Source organism: Anoplopoma fimbria, chromosome 15 (assembly GCF_027596085.1).
Source record: "Anoplopoma fimbria isolate UVic2021 breed Golden Eagle Sablefish chromosome 15, Afim_UVic_2022, whole genome shotgun sequence".
In the NCBI taxonomy this organism is placed as follows: Eukaryota; Metazoa; Chordata; class Actinopteri; order Perciformes; family Anoplopomatidae; genus Anoplopoma; species Anoplopoma fimbria.
The window spans coordinates 4,080,072-4,094,462 of NC_072463.1; the positions used below are offsets into that span (position 1 = coordinate 4,080,072).

The window sequence follows — 14,391 nt, forward strand, 5'->3', positions numbered from 1 at the left end:
AGGTCATTAGTCTCTGCAGAGGGCGGGCAGGCTGGTTGCTCGGCGGGGCCTTTAGCAAAGCGAGGTCGGCCTTCAGACGGCTTCCAGAGAACGCCTGAGGAGGGATGTGGAGCGATATGCAGAGACGACAACAAAGGGAACTACAAGAGCAGAGAGTTGTGAAACTGAAAACACCAAGAAAAGGTCAACATCAGGCCATGGACAATGAATCAGCGGTTCATCAGGAGAAGGATATTGTTCAAATGTTATTTTGTCATTTCTACATATGTAGGATTTGGATTTGGAGAATAATTGGAATATTAACTAGTTGCCTGACAGATAAAAAAATACACTTTTTAAGAGATTCTTGGGCGACAAAACACACTCTACTCCTCTGATCGGCAGTCTGTGGTGGAAACCGATTTAGAAATGTTGCAATGCATTGGCAAAAGACCAGAAAGAAGAACAATGCTACCTAGCAACAATGTGAATGTGAAAATAAACAATGTTCCATTTGGTTTTAACAGCAATTTATTATAAAAGGTAGGAGTTCCAGATGATGCCAGGTTACCAGACACAGCCGATGGCATTATGGGAGCTGTTTACATTGCACTGGTGTGTGGATGATGGTGTTTATTTAACTCAAATAAATAATATTAATATGCCATATATATGCAATTAAAGAGGAGCAGGGAATGAACTGCATCAGGACATGACTATGCGTTGGAAGTTAACACTAACTCTACGAGGAAGGGACGGCGCTTTTTATTTGCCGGCTCATAACTGCGATCGTTCTCAAAAACAAATTAAAGTCATAAAAAGATCCACGCTGTACTAATAAAAAAAGATTTCGGGACTCTTTGTGCCAATAAGCATAAAGCTGGCCTTTGTGGCCGTAATCTGATAATCTGATAGCATTTTCAGTTCAGCCTCATGGCAACAATCATCAACATCAACATCATCATCAATACTTTTAGCTCACTGGGAATCCCCATCGGAAGTGAACGAGACGAGAGCGGCCTGTTGTGGTTGATAGTAAATCAGATAAAAAGGAGCTTTTCACATATAGAAATGCCATCTTATGGTTTTGGGGGTTTCTGAGAATCAACAACAAATGTCAACTCAAATTCAAAAGAAACTGATTATCTTCTCTAGACAGATTTATCATTAACTGAAACCGAAACGTTCCCTCTCAACTCGAAAGGCATCAATACGCCCCCAAAGAATACACAAGCAACGAAAGACAAGCTGCATTTAAAAGACTCAAACAGCAAATTCTCTTTCTGGAAACCTGTCCCCTTGGAAATATAGAACCCTCTAGAACTGTTGTGGACTTTGTCATCGTGACGTCACCTATCGGTTCATGGACTGTCGTTCTGAAGCCTCAAATTCGGCGATTTTGCCATCTTTGCTCTTTGAACGGTGACCCGTCAATCACAGTAACACTAAAGCATACTCTGCTTTATGGTCTGTTTGACTCTAAATGGTTCATAATTGACTAAATGAACATCATGCTGTATTGAAGAAGACTTCAAACTAGAGATTGAGACCATAACCTCATGTTTACAATGTTTACTGAGGGAATAAATCAAGAGAGAAGTAGAGTCATTTTCTCATAGACTTCTATACAAATCAGACTTTATTTTGGCAACCAGAGGAGTTAAAAAAAAGAGATGTTAGTCATAGAGGGCTATTTAAAAGTTGACCCTTTAAAAACTAAGACAATAAGGGAAGTTTGGTTCGGCAGAGGAACTGATGTTTTAACATGTGATTCTGCACATATTCGTCATACTGCCATAAATATATAATATATATATATATATATATATATCAAATGATTTGTATTATACGTGGTATTTATTTCATCCACTCACTGAGTAAAACGCTCCACTGCACAGAGCCACTCATTGAAAATCCTCAGATGAAAAAGATCTAATGTTTACGCCATAAAAACCAACAACAAAACACACTTGTCTGTTTTTGTCCCCCCTCCTCCTTCATGTTGATTTTGGCCCTCATGGCTGTAGCCGGGGCTCCATCTTGGCTGGGCCTCGCCACAGAAGGCTGCTTTTTACCAGCATTCAGCCGGCCTTGTATGGCAGCATTGTCTGTATGCTAAACACAGCCTCAGAAACACAGACACTCCCCGATAAAAAAAACCATCAGCCCTTTGACCGCTTTGACACAAACAACACACAGCCCTGATTCCAAGGCTAATGTGGCATCACGGAGCAGAAAGTTTACCATTAAATGTAATGATAATTGGCCCGACGGGGTGAGCTAGCTGCAGCCTCATGATGCTGAACACTCAGGCACAGGAGTGCTGAGGACTGAGCAGCTAAACGTTACACTGTACCGTCAGCGGCCTGCTGTGTTATTAGTGAAGTTCGGGGTCAGACGAGCACCATCGAAACCTCTCTGAATACAACATTTTTTTTACAAAGTAGGGTTTTAGAATAGAAACAGAAAAACTACATGCTGCTGTTTAAAAGTCACTGGAGGATAAGACAAACTTAACAGACCACTGACAAAGCCAAAGTTCAGGTTTAATAATCCCCACAGAGACTTCCATCCTTGATAGACTAACTCAAGCGTTAAGGGCCAGTGTCTCGGCCAGTGAGAGCAGCAGGACTGGAAACCTAATGGTTATATATAGAGCCAGGGTGTCTTCATTATCATATAGTTGGCCCTTTTTTTTTTTTTTTTTTTTTTTTTTTAATAAGCGATTATTGTTGAGTTTACAAGCTGTCAGAAAATAATGAAAAATTGACACTATTATTTTCTACTGCCGAGGTGATTCTAAATCGCTTTGTTTTGTGATACAAAACAAAGCAACACTTCCTCACATTTGAGAAGCTGCGACACAGAGAAGGATTCCCTGAAAGATTAAAACATCATTAAAGTTGTTTTTTTGATTGATCAGCAGTAAGGATAGGCTCGATTATTAAAATGATACAACCAAAAAAGTCCTGCCCAGTGTTGCCGACTCTTTTCCAATGAAAGTAGCAAGTAGCACCAGATCAAATAGAGTCAAAGTCGCCAAATCGTCAACACTGACAGCCCGTAACTTAAGGACTGCCTCCAAAGCCACGCCCCCAAAATGACCATCATGAACGTAAACAACAAACATGGCTATTGTTAAAGCCACTGGCAAAGTGTGTGAAGGCAGGTAGGCCGTCCAATCTTTACGTTTATGCCGAATTAAATGATTGGATGGGATATTTAAAATCCTGTGACGGACACAGATAGGAGGATTTGATTTAATGATTGCTGTCGGAATGTAAAGATCACTCTCGGTCTGAACAGTATTGAAAATTATCTTATTGTGATTCTTTTTATTGATATATTAATTGCGATATTGTTGCAATATAAGAGTGTAGGATCTTTTCAGCATCATTATTCTCATTTTATTGAAAAATATATAAAAAATGATTATGGTGTTCTTTTTGCAGGGATCTTTACCAATCAAAGATGTTTTTTTTAAGTCTGTAGAATAAAAACATGTTGGCCAAGAATATTTCATTTGAAATTGAATTTTTACACACATTTAGACTTTAACAAATCTTGCAACGCCTGCGATTTGAAAATTGAAGTAGGCCGTATTGCGATTTTCACATAATTTGAAGCCCTAATAATGTCAACAAATATATAAAGGAAAGTTCTTAAATATGGTGCCTACCCTTGTTTGAACCAATCGCTTATTTCCCAGGCATTAAAAAAATCTGTACATCTTTACATTACATGCATTAGGCAGAAACCAGTTTACATTTTCTTTTACCCACATTACACAGCACTTAGTGGTTCAGCTTCTTGCTCAAGAAATAGATCCACCAACCGTTCAATTAATGGCCAAACCACTTTCCACCCAGCTCAACAACCTGAGCTACAGTGAGCACAATTTTGACAAGTGAATAAAATATGAAATGTCAAACATTTCTAGCTTCCAGCTCGTCCAACGTGCTGCAGCTGGTGGCCAGCGATTTCCCAAAGTGATAAACCGTGTCAATTATTACTTAAGCGCAACAGGCTCAAAGTTCTTAACCACAAGCATACGAGCCGTTTCATCCAGAGGGCACTCAGTGCTGCCGTTAGAAACATTAGAAGCTCAGCAGCCGTTCAGGCTCCATTTTACCTGTTCGGATATGCTCAGTAATCAGCTGTGCTAAATGGGCAAATAGTTCCAGCTTCCTTCTCTTTGACCATGACCGACTTTCCTGAGGATGCATAACAACCACAGGCCCCCCTACCAGCTCTGCTTTACGACCTGGCAGGCCGGCAATAAGCTGAGGCAGCATGACAGAGAATATGATATTCATAAAAGAGGGGGGAAACAGGCAGGATCTACTAAAAAAAAAAAAAAAAAAAAAAAAGGAAAGATTTAGCCGAGGCCTGGCAATACGGCTCACCCTGATGGACACAGAAATGCTAGCTCATCACAATGTTGGAACAAGATCAGCGTGCTAACAACCAATACAAAGGAAAGCAGAAGGAGAACTTTTCTATTTGAGCCCGAATTTGACTCAAGCAAGGAAATGAAATGCTTGTTTGTGTCCTCTAGGCAGACGGGTAGAGTCCTGTATGGACTGGTCAATAGTGTAATCATCACTGACTTTGTCTAAACGAAGTGCTGTCATCGAGTGCTGCACAATATTGTCCTCGCCATCACATCACTGAAACAAAGCCCAGTAATGGGAAGTGACACTTTAATGGTCGCGGCGGACGAGATGTGCAGCACCGATTGTCCCCATCGACGTTTGTCACCTTTCAATTGCACACTGCCCTCACACAGTCTGTAGTGTGTGTGTCTGTGGTTCGTGGAAATAAAAAAGGTGAGGGCCTGCACAGGAAGCAAACATGGACATGTGCAGAAAGGGGGGAGAGAGAGAGAGAGAGAGAGAGAGAGAAGAACGGATGTATTATTGGTTTAATCAAGTGGTCTCTTTCCTCCCGCCTCTCGGATGTTTCTACGAGTTCCACCGACGGACACCAGCTGTAGAATACGCAGAGTGCTCTCAGTATGTCCGCATGCTTTGACCCCTGAGCTGCCGATGTCCTCTTTCAGTGGATAACAGTTTTCTGAACACGTCAGCGGGTCAAACACCGTCTCCTATAAAAGCCGGACGACACAAACCAGTCCCACCAGACCTGGTCTAAGCTCTCTGCTGAGATCTCCAGCAGCCATCACCTCCGTTCTAGTCCAGCAGAGGGGACACAAGGCGACTCGTAGTACTCGTAGTACAAGTACAACCACATGTGTTCTGGCATAACCCAACTGGAAAGAAACACCTGGCTGGGTTGCATGAAAGCATACAAAATCAAAGGGTTTGAGTGCATGAATAGGACAAATGATGCATGCACAAATGAAGTGATTATTCAATTAGTCAGATGGAGAAATTATCATTTTGATCATCATTGAAGTATTCTTCCTTAAATGCAAAACATTCTCTGATTGCAGCTTTCCAGCAACGTGGATTATTCCGCTTTTCTCTGCTTCTACATCATTTTAAAATAAACATATTTTGTTTTAAAGCTGCTGGACGGAGAAAACAAGAGATCAGGTGACATCTTCTTGCCCTCTTGGATATTATATATGGGAATAATTCACTGTTTAATGACGTTTTACCACAAAAACATACCAAAAATGAATGGATATAGTAAAAAATAAAACACAGCCCTACTATGGTTACTATAGTCCCTTGTCCAACACATTTCCAGCAGCACTTTCACACACATTCACTGATACACATCCATATTACATAGTTGCACTATTTAACATGTATGAATACATGCAGCCACTGAAACAGTATGTTGGATAATGTCCAACACACTGACAGCAGCAGCTTCACACACATTCACTGATGTGATGTGTACAAATATGTGGTGATGTTTCTTGGTTTGGCGACTGAATGAGAAGATGGTGACACCTCATCATAAGCATCCAAAATACATAGTTGCACTATTTTGCATGTATGAATACACACTGACAGCAGCACTTTCACACACATTCACTGATGAATAGTGACACTAATCACACACCTCATCACACACATCCATATTACATAGTTGCACTATTTTGCATGCATAAATACATGGATATAATTCATTCACTGTTTAATGATGTTTTACCACAAAAACATACCAAAAATGAATGAATATAGTAAAAAAAAACACTATGGTTACTATAGTCCCTTGTCCAACTCATTTCCAGCAGCACCTTCACTGATGAATAGTGACACTCATCACACACACACATCATACACATAGTTGCACTATTTTGCATGCATAAATACATGGATATAATTCACTGTTTAATGATATTACACAAAAACATGCACTAAATTAATGAATATAAACACAGCCCTACTATGGTTACTATATAAAACTCATTTCCAGCACACTCACATGACACTACACACATTACATTACACACTTGCACTATTTAACATGTATAAACACACACATGTATAAATACACATACACACATACATATTACATAGTTGCACTATTTTGCATGCATAAATACATGGATATAATTCACTATTTAATGATGTTTTACCACAAAAACATCCCAAAAATGAATGAATATAATAAAAAAAACACAGCCCTTCTATGGTTACTATAGTCCCTTGTCCAACTTTCATTTCCAACAGTGACACTAATCACACACATACATATTACATAGTTGCACTATTTTGCATGCATAAATACATGGATATTTTATAAGGAATAATTCACTGTTTAATGATGTTTTACCACAAAAACATCCCAAAAATGAATGAATATAGTAAAAAAAACACACTATGGTTACTATAGTCCCTTGTCCAACCCATTTCCAGCAGCACCTTCACTGATGAACAGTGACACTCATCACACACACACACATACATATTACACACTTGCACTATTTAACATGTATGAATACATGCAGCCACTGAAACAGTATGTTGGATAATGTCCAACACACTGACAGCAGCAGCTTCACTGATGTGATGTGTACAAATATGTGGTGATGTTTTATGGTTAATATAGTTCCTTGTCCAACTCATTTCCAGCAGCACTTTCACACACATTCACTGATGAATAGTGACACTAATCACACACCTCATCATACACATACATATTACACACTTGCACTTTTGCATGCATAAATACATGGATATTTTATAAGGAATAATTCACTGTTTAATGATGTTTTACCACAAAAATATACCAAAAATGAATGAATATAGTAAAGAAATAGTGGTTACTATAGTCCCTTGTCCAACTCATTTCCAGCAGCACCTTCACTGATGAACAGTGACACTCATCACACACACACATACACATACACATACATATTACACAGTTGCACTATTTAACATGTATAAACACACACATGTATAAACACACATACACACACACATGTATAAACAGCACTGTAGTACAAGCAGTAGTAGTAGAAGGTCAGGTGTCGCGGATGTACACATCATTCACGACCCTAATCTGAAGTGATACATATATAAAAAAAGAAGCCGGATCTTTTTTTTTCTTCCCTTTTTTTCCCCTTTTTTCCCTTTTTTCACCCCGTACCTGAATCTCCCTCCGCAGTGCTGGCACTGGTCCCCGACCCAGCCGGGGAAGCACACACAGTTGCCGGTGGCGGCGTTGCATTGCCCGTTCATGCAGGGCTTGTCGCACTCCTTCGCCTCGGTGACGCCGGGCAGCCCCGAGAGGAGGCCGGCGGCCGAGAGCAGCAGCGCGGTCGTGAGCATCAGCAGGCTCCGGCCCCGTGCAGAGCCGGAGCAGGCCCTCCGCGTCGACCCGTACATGTCTCTCCAGAAAAAAAAAAAAGATGGCCGCACAGCTGGTAGGGGAGGGGGAGGAGGAGGGGAGGGGGGGGGGCTGGTTGGTATGGTAACGGGTGTGTGTTTTAAAAAAAAAAAAAAATTAAAATTAAAATTAATAAAAGCTTGTTTTTGTTCTTCTGGATCACTTTTGGTTCACATTTTCCCGGCAGGTTCCGTTTTCCCGAGCCGCGTTATTGACAACCGGAAGTGACGTCACGGCGGCGGAAATGCGCAACCGGGTAACGGGAGGAGGGGGGGGGGGAAGCTGGCTGGTTGGTATGGTAACGGGTGTGTGTTTTTAAAAATAATAATAAAAAATAAAATAATTTAAAAATAAAAACTTGTTTTCTTCTTCTTGATTACTTTGTTCACATTTTCCCGGCAGGTTCCGTTTTCCCGAGCCGCGTTATTGACATCCAGAAGTGACGTCACGGCGGCGGAAATGCGCAACCGGGTAACGGGAGGGGGAGGGGCTTTAAAAAGTTTTATTTTGAAAAACTGTGAGCAGCGGAGGCCACGCCCCCTTTTACGCTCCCCGGACTGTTGGATTCCATTCGCGCATGCGCGGCGGTTTATTTTGAAAATCTGAAACGTGGAATTGGGATTTTGTGTCCATGTTTGAGGTTAATTAAGATAAAATAAAGGATTATCTTATCTTATCTTATTACTTATCTTATCTTATCTTATTATTCTCATTTGCAGGTTTACAGCAGCATAGGGTAAAGTGCACACAAGAGACATAGTAAAAGAAAGACAAAATGAAATAAATAAAGTATTATAAATAAGCAATAAAAAACAGTAGAAAATCAACAATAACATGTATTATATTTACAAACAGAAAAAACTATTAAAGCTATAATAATAATAATATAATAATTATCTTTATATAATACAAAGGTAAAATAGTATATTAGCAAGTTATTTATGTTACTGCTCCCAGTAGACCACATGACACTAATACACTGCAATACAATATTTATAATATAATAAATAATAAGATAAGATAATCCTTTATTAGTTTACCTGCAGCGGGGACATTTGCAGGTTTACAGCAGCATAGAGTAAAGTGCACACAAGAGACATAGTAAAAGAAAGACAAGATAAAAAAGTATTATAAATAAGCAATAAAAAACAGTAGAAAATCAACAATAACATGGACTATATTTACAAACAGAAAAAACTATTAAAGCTATAATAATAATATAATAATTATCTTTATATAATACAAAGGTAAAAGAGTATATTAGCAAGTTATTTATTTTACTGCTCCCAGTAGACCACATGACACTAATACACTGTGCAATACAATAGTTATAATAGTTTCTGTCTGTATATATAATATTTCAGTCACTGTGGATTCTTTTTCTTTTTATTGCTTATTTATAATACTTGTTTTATTTTATTTTTCATTTTTTAGCTTGTCTTCTTCTACTATGTCTCTTGTGTGCACTTTACTCTACGCTGTTGTAAGCCTGCAAATTTCCCGCTGCGGGACTAATAAAGGATTATCTTATCTTATCTTTACTGTTTTTATTGCTCATTTGCTTATTTATAATACTTATTTTTTTAATATTTACTATGTCTCTTGTTTGCACTATCCTCTATGCTGCTGTAACCCTGTAAATGTCCCCGCTGCGGGACTAATAAAGGATTATCTTATTTTATCTTATCTTACTTTTTAAATGATTTAATATTATATTTTATTACTTATTTAATAATAATAATAATAATAATACATTTTATTTATAGAGCGCTTTTGAGAGTACTCAAAGACGCTTTACAGACATTTAAAAACAGCATTAAAAGCTACACTTCAAACACAGCATTAGTCAGACATTAAAAGCAGTTTTGAAGAGGTGAGTTTTGATTTCTGATTTGAACATTGAAAGATTATTGCAGTCTCGGATGTGTTTGGGGAAATGTGTTATTTACTTATTTATAATATTTGTTTTGATTTTTGATTTTTTTTTTACAATGTCTCTTCTTTGCACTATACTTTATGCTGCTGTAATCCTGTAAATGTCCCCGCTGCAGGACTAATAAAGGATTATCTTATCTTATTTATTATTATATATTAGCATTTACACTACCACATTAATTGTGAAGGGGCAGGTGTTATTAGTCATAACTCAAGGTGCACTTAATAGTTGTTTTTTCTCAGAGCTTTCAACCATACCTTCTCAGGGTCTTCATCAGCGGAAAAAAATGACATGTAAGCAACTTTATGGATAAGTAGCCGACTTTATGATGACTGATCCAACTCCATCCCCTGATGAAGACCATGAGATGTGCTTGTGTAAGTGGACCCTGTGTTCAATGTAAGGTTGAGGGAAAACTTTAACACCTGTGTGAGTGTGCAGGGCCTTAAATAATTATATTTACATATATTCAAGGTGCGCTTTTCTTTACATAACAGGTGCCTATTACATGCAAATAAATATCTACATTATAGGTTCATACTGAAGGCTACATTCTTCAAAATGTGCGATATCTTTGTGGTAGCTCCAAGTCCAACTAAATATATATTTTCATAATGGTTTGAAAGTGTCTTCATAGTAATATTAGAATCTAATCCTTCCAAGGTTTATTACAGTATTGCTTGTTATAAAACTACCGTTTCTGTGCGCTGGATAAACACAGCTTGACATTTATATATTACATGTGCACATACAGCAATTTTAAGTCGCACCAAAATAGTGTAAATTATTCATAGGACTGACATTTCAGTTTTTTATGAAAGCCATAACTTTGTTGGTTGTTGACCTAATGATGGTCGAGGGCGATAAACGTCAGAATGATCAAACTAACCCCAACATCAACCCACAGACTGCACACCAAGGACACCAAACTGTACAAACGGTATAGAACGGTTTATTAAATTTAGACTTATAAGAAGTCATCATATTCCAACGCGCTCCGTCGCAGGAAGCGCATTCATAATAACACCAACCCCAAAAGGATTGATCACGGCGTCAAAACATAAATAAAGCAAATAAACATATTTACAATTCAACGTGGACGAGAGGATGGGGTTTGTGCACATAAACAGGCAACTACATGTCCAGACGGAGGCATCGGAGATTGAAGGGTGGGGAGTCTGATTGTTCAATTCAACTGTCCTCAGGAAAAAGAGACACCTGGACGGCAGGAGTGAAAGGAGGATGAACACAATTTAACAAAGCATGAAAAACCTACAGTATAATCACATTTTCTTGGTTTTGAAGTGAAAAGAAGAAAATCTCTAGGTCCTCAGATAATACACTATTGTCAATAATGCTGTTTTAAGTCTTAACGGTATGAGTTGACAAGCTATTTACTACTGTATGTGATTTAGATTGTGAAAGTTTCCTTCTTTCCTGTTGTAAATAATCCACAAACAAGTCTTCAGATCACAATTCTCTAAGGAATTGACTTCTATAAAATGGACGAGAAAATAGTTCTGAATTCATTTCAGCCAGTTTTGTGGGACGGATTTATATCCTGGATCCATTACCGAATCCCTTTGAAATATCAAACATGAATTCTACAAAAAAGGTGTTAAATTGTCAACACTTAAGTAACAGTACCCACATACTGTTGTTCACAAAGCAACTTTTGTCTGGTTTTGCAGTGCGAGTTTTCACATTTCTCCCCTCCGACTTGAGGATATGCCATTATGGGAACCACTTTCCGGTTTCCACCCTTGTTCATGGTGGGAGTACAGTCTGTTTTAAACTCTTGAGGAGAGAACTGATCATTTTACAACAAGAAGAATGACTCATCTTCAGTGGGCTGAGTGGACGGATGAATAAACATCAGTTTGACTACTTGTATCAAACGTGGTCGAGACTTTGCAGTAATCAAAAAACCCTGCAGAATAAAAAAAAACTGCACTTATTAAAAAAAAAAAAAAAAAAAAAAAAAGAGAGAGAGAAAAAAGAAGATCCTTAGAAAAGTACAATCATTGAAAGCACATTACAATTAGCAGTTTGTGTGTGTGTGAAGTTACAAACGGGTCATGTGACTCTCCCAGCACTTCTTATGTACATTAAACAATGCTTTTGGTGGATCACATGACCAACATCAGGTCCAGGTCCCCCCCCAGTAGACGATGTAAAGGGGGGGGGTTAAACAGTTTCATCTTTCCTAACTAAATGCTATTTCCGTCAGACCTCAGTGTTTGTCACCTTCCAGCGGGAACACCAGCCGGATGGGGTCGGAGCACGGTGGCACAGTTCCAAAAAAGATGTGAGGTTTGTTATCAGTTACGGAAAAGTACACTTAACCGACTTTCTAATGGCACTCTGGTCCTGCAGGTTCCGCTCTGGTGCTCAGAAGCAGGGCAGACCCCGTCCACTCAGTGCCCCTTACGCATGTGAAGACAAACACTGAGAATAATTTCCGTCAGCGAGAAGAAGAGACCACCATCATGTGTCTCTGGAGGTCACACTGTAACATTCAGCTATCCGTTAATGGCAAGAGATCGTCCCCCCCCCCCCCCCCCATCTTTGTTCCCTCCCCCGCACTATATCACACTATCTTACAGTTGCCTCATGAAAAAAGCCATTTACAAGCAACGCCGCCTTACAATATGTACAGGATTGATCGAACATATCTTCTGAATTACCAAAGAAAAAGATATAAACAGATTTTTTTTTTTTCCCCTTCAGTTATATACACAGAGCAGAGAGGAGGTGTTGGAAAAAATGATTGAGCACCTCAGAGTCATCGTGTAAATGTACACACAGGAAAAAAAACTGCTTCCAAGTACTGGCTTTAAGATAACAAACCCACACTCACCCCTTCACTTTCCTATCAGGTACATGCAGAAAAGACAGGAGCCAGAGGGCTCGCCATTCATTCAGAGGAGGCCCCCGGGGGCCCCTTTCTAAAGGCAAATCATATCAGATGACCTGGATTCATAAACTCTTCTTGACGCAATACATCACCTTCTCTTATTTAAAAAAAACACGTAGGAAAAAAGAAAAAAAGATGGTCTTTTTTTTTTTTTTTTTGGTCTCCCAAATCAGGCATATTGGGTGTCAGAACACCGGATAGTGCTCGTACCAGTGATCAGTACTGGTCACCAGTAGATAGGATGATCAAGCATCAAAGGCCCCTTTGGAGTGTCCTCTTGGTTTTTGATACCTGAGGTGTAGCGATGGTGAGTGAACACTGGCTGAATGTTTGGGAGCAAGCAGCGTGTTGAGACCGGACCGGCGTCAAATCATATGTTTAACGGTTCTCAGCGTGTTTGTTTGTCTATCATCTCAGAGTACCAGATGATCCAGTTAGCCATGTCAGATGGAAACACGTCCAAATCCATTAGCTCTAATGTCCTGTGGATGGTAGCTTAGTACCCACTGCCCATCTGGTACTCAGAGACATTTAAAACAACCACTAAGAATGATTTCGCGTGTGCCACTTGAGCCAAGTCTGGTCGTGGACATTACAGAACGGATGTTGCTTTTAAAATATTCTATCACTTGTAAGTGTGATTAAAATTGGGAACGTGGGCATGATGGTGTGCGAGTATGTAACAGTGTGTGTGTGTGTGTGTGTGTGTGTGTGTGTGTGTGTGTGTGTGTGTGTGTGTGTGTGTTTGCCAAGGGGAGCAACTGTGCAGGACTTTGTCTCTCGCCGCTCTGAAGCCACGCAGATAAATTCCTGCACGTTTGTCGTAACTTGAGCGTTTCAAAGTTCTGAGGCAGTGTGTGATGGCACAGGGGCTGAGGTGTTTCTCTTGGGGGGGGGGGGGGGTGGCTGAGTGGGATGGGGGTTACATATTGCGTCCCGGGGGACTCTCAGGTAGACGATGACTGGCGCGAGGGGCGGCCCATGGACGAGGCGCTGTAGGTGCGGGAGCGCTGCCTCATGGCCAGTCGGCAAGGCAGCTCCAGCTCCAGCTCCTGGAAGAGAGGAGTCCCCGTGATCTCGGCCGCCTCGGGACGCTCGGCGGGGCTCCACGACAGCATGCTGCGCACCATGCTCAGCTGGAGGGAGAGGAAACAACGCCGTCATGCTACGGTTATGCTGACGCTAACATTGTCATAAATCAATGCAGCTGATTTGCTTCGCTTAAAGATCCGTGTTACACAGGCAGAACATTTTGATTTACACACAAAACTCATGACGAAAAACTACATATGCCCTGTACTGGACATCTTAAAATAGAGCAGTACACAGCTAGTAAAGTGGGAAGCCGGGATAAGAGGGCGAGGGTATGTCCAGTGTTGGGATTATGTTAATCTCATTACAAAGTAAACAGGTTAACAAGGTGATGTGACCAACCCCACACCGAACACCTGGTGTGGTAGAAAGGGACATATTTAAGTGGTTATTTAAACATATGAATAGTTTGATTCTAAAGGGATTATTATATGAAATTACAAACTATATTTCCGAATTATGTTGATACAACGGTCTCAGATAACAATGCTGATATTTACATTTCAGTGTGTTTAACTTTATATCCTGGTGATATAATCCAACCACACCTCTTATTGGATTAGCTCAGCAGATTTGACTCACGAGGTGTTAATGTTGGTGTGGACAGATTACTAAATCTGTGACGGACTACACGATGAGAACGAACTCTCACAGCTCT

At 39.9% G+C, this 14,391-nt stretch overlaps 2 protein-coding genes across 2 annotated transcripts in view; both read right to left on the reverse strand.

Moving 5' to 3' along the window:
• Positions 1–7,801, reverse strand: part of atrn (attractin) — a 133,021-nt gene extending 125,220 nt beyond the window's left edge. The window contains 1 exon segment of the mRNA XM_054613316.1: positions 7,549–7,801. Within this exon segment, the coding sequence (XP_054469291.1) occupies positions 7,549–7,787 (239 nt within the window). The 5' untranslated portion in view covers positions 7,788–7,801.
• A 4,506-nt stretch (positions 7,802–12,307) lies between these two features.
• eif2ak3 (eukaryotic translation initiation factor 2-alpha kinase 3) overlaps positions 12,308–14,391 on the reverse strand; it is a 33,944-nt gene continuing 31,860 nt past the window's right edge. The window contains 1 exon segment of the mRNA XM_054613317.1: positions 12,308–13,777. Within this exon segment, the coding sequence (XP_054469292.1) occupies positions 13,589–13,777 (189 nt within the window). The 3' untranslated portion in view covers positions 12,308–13,588.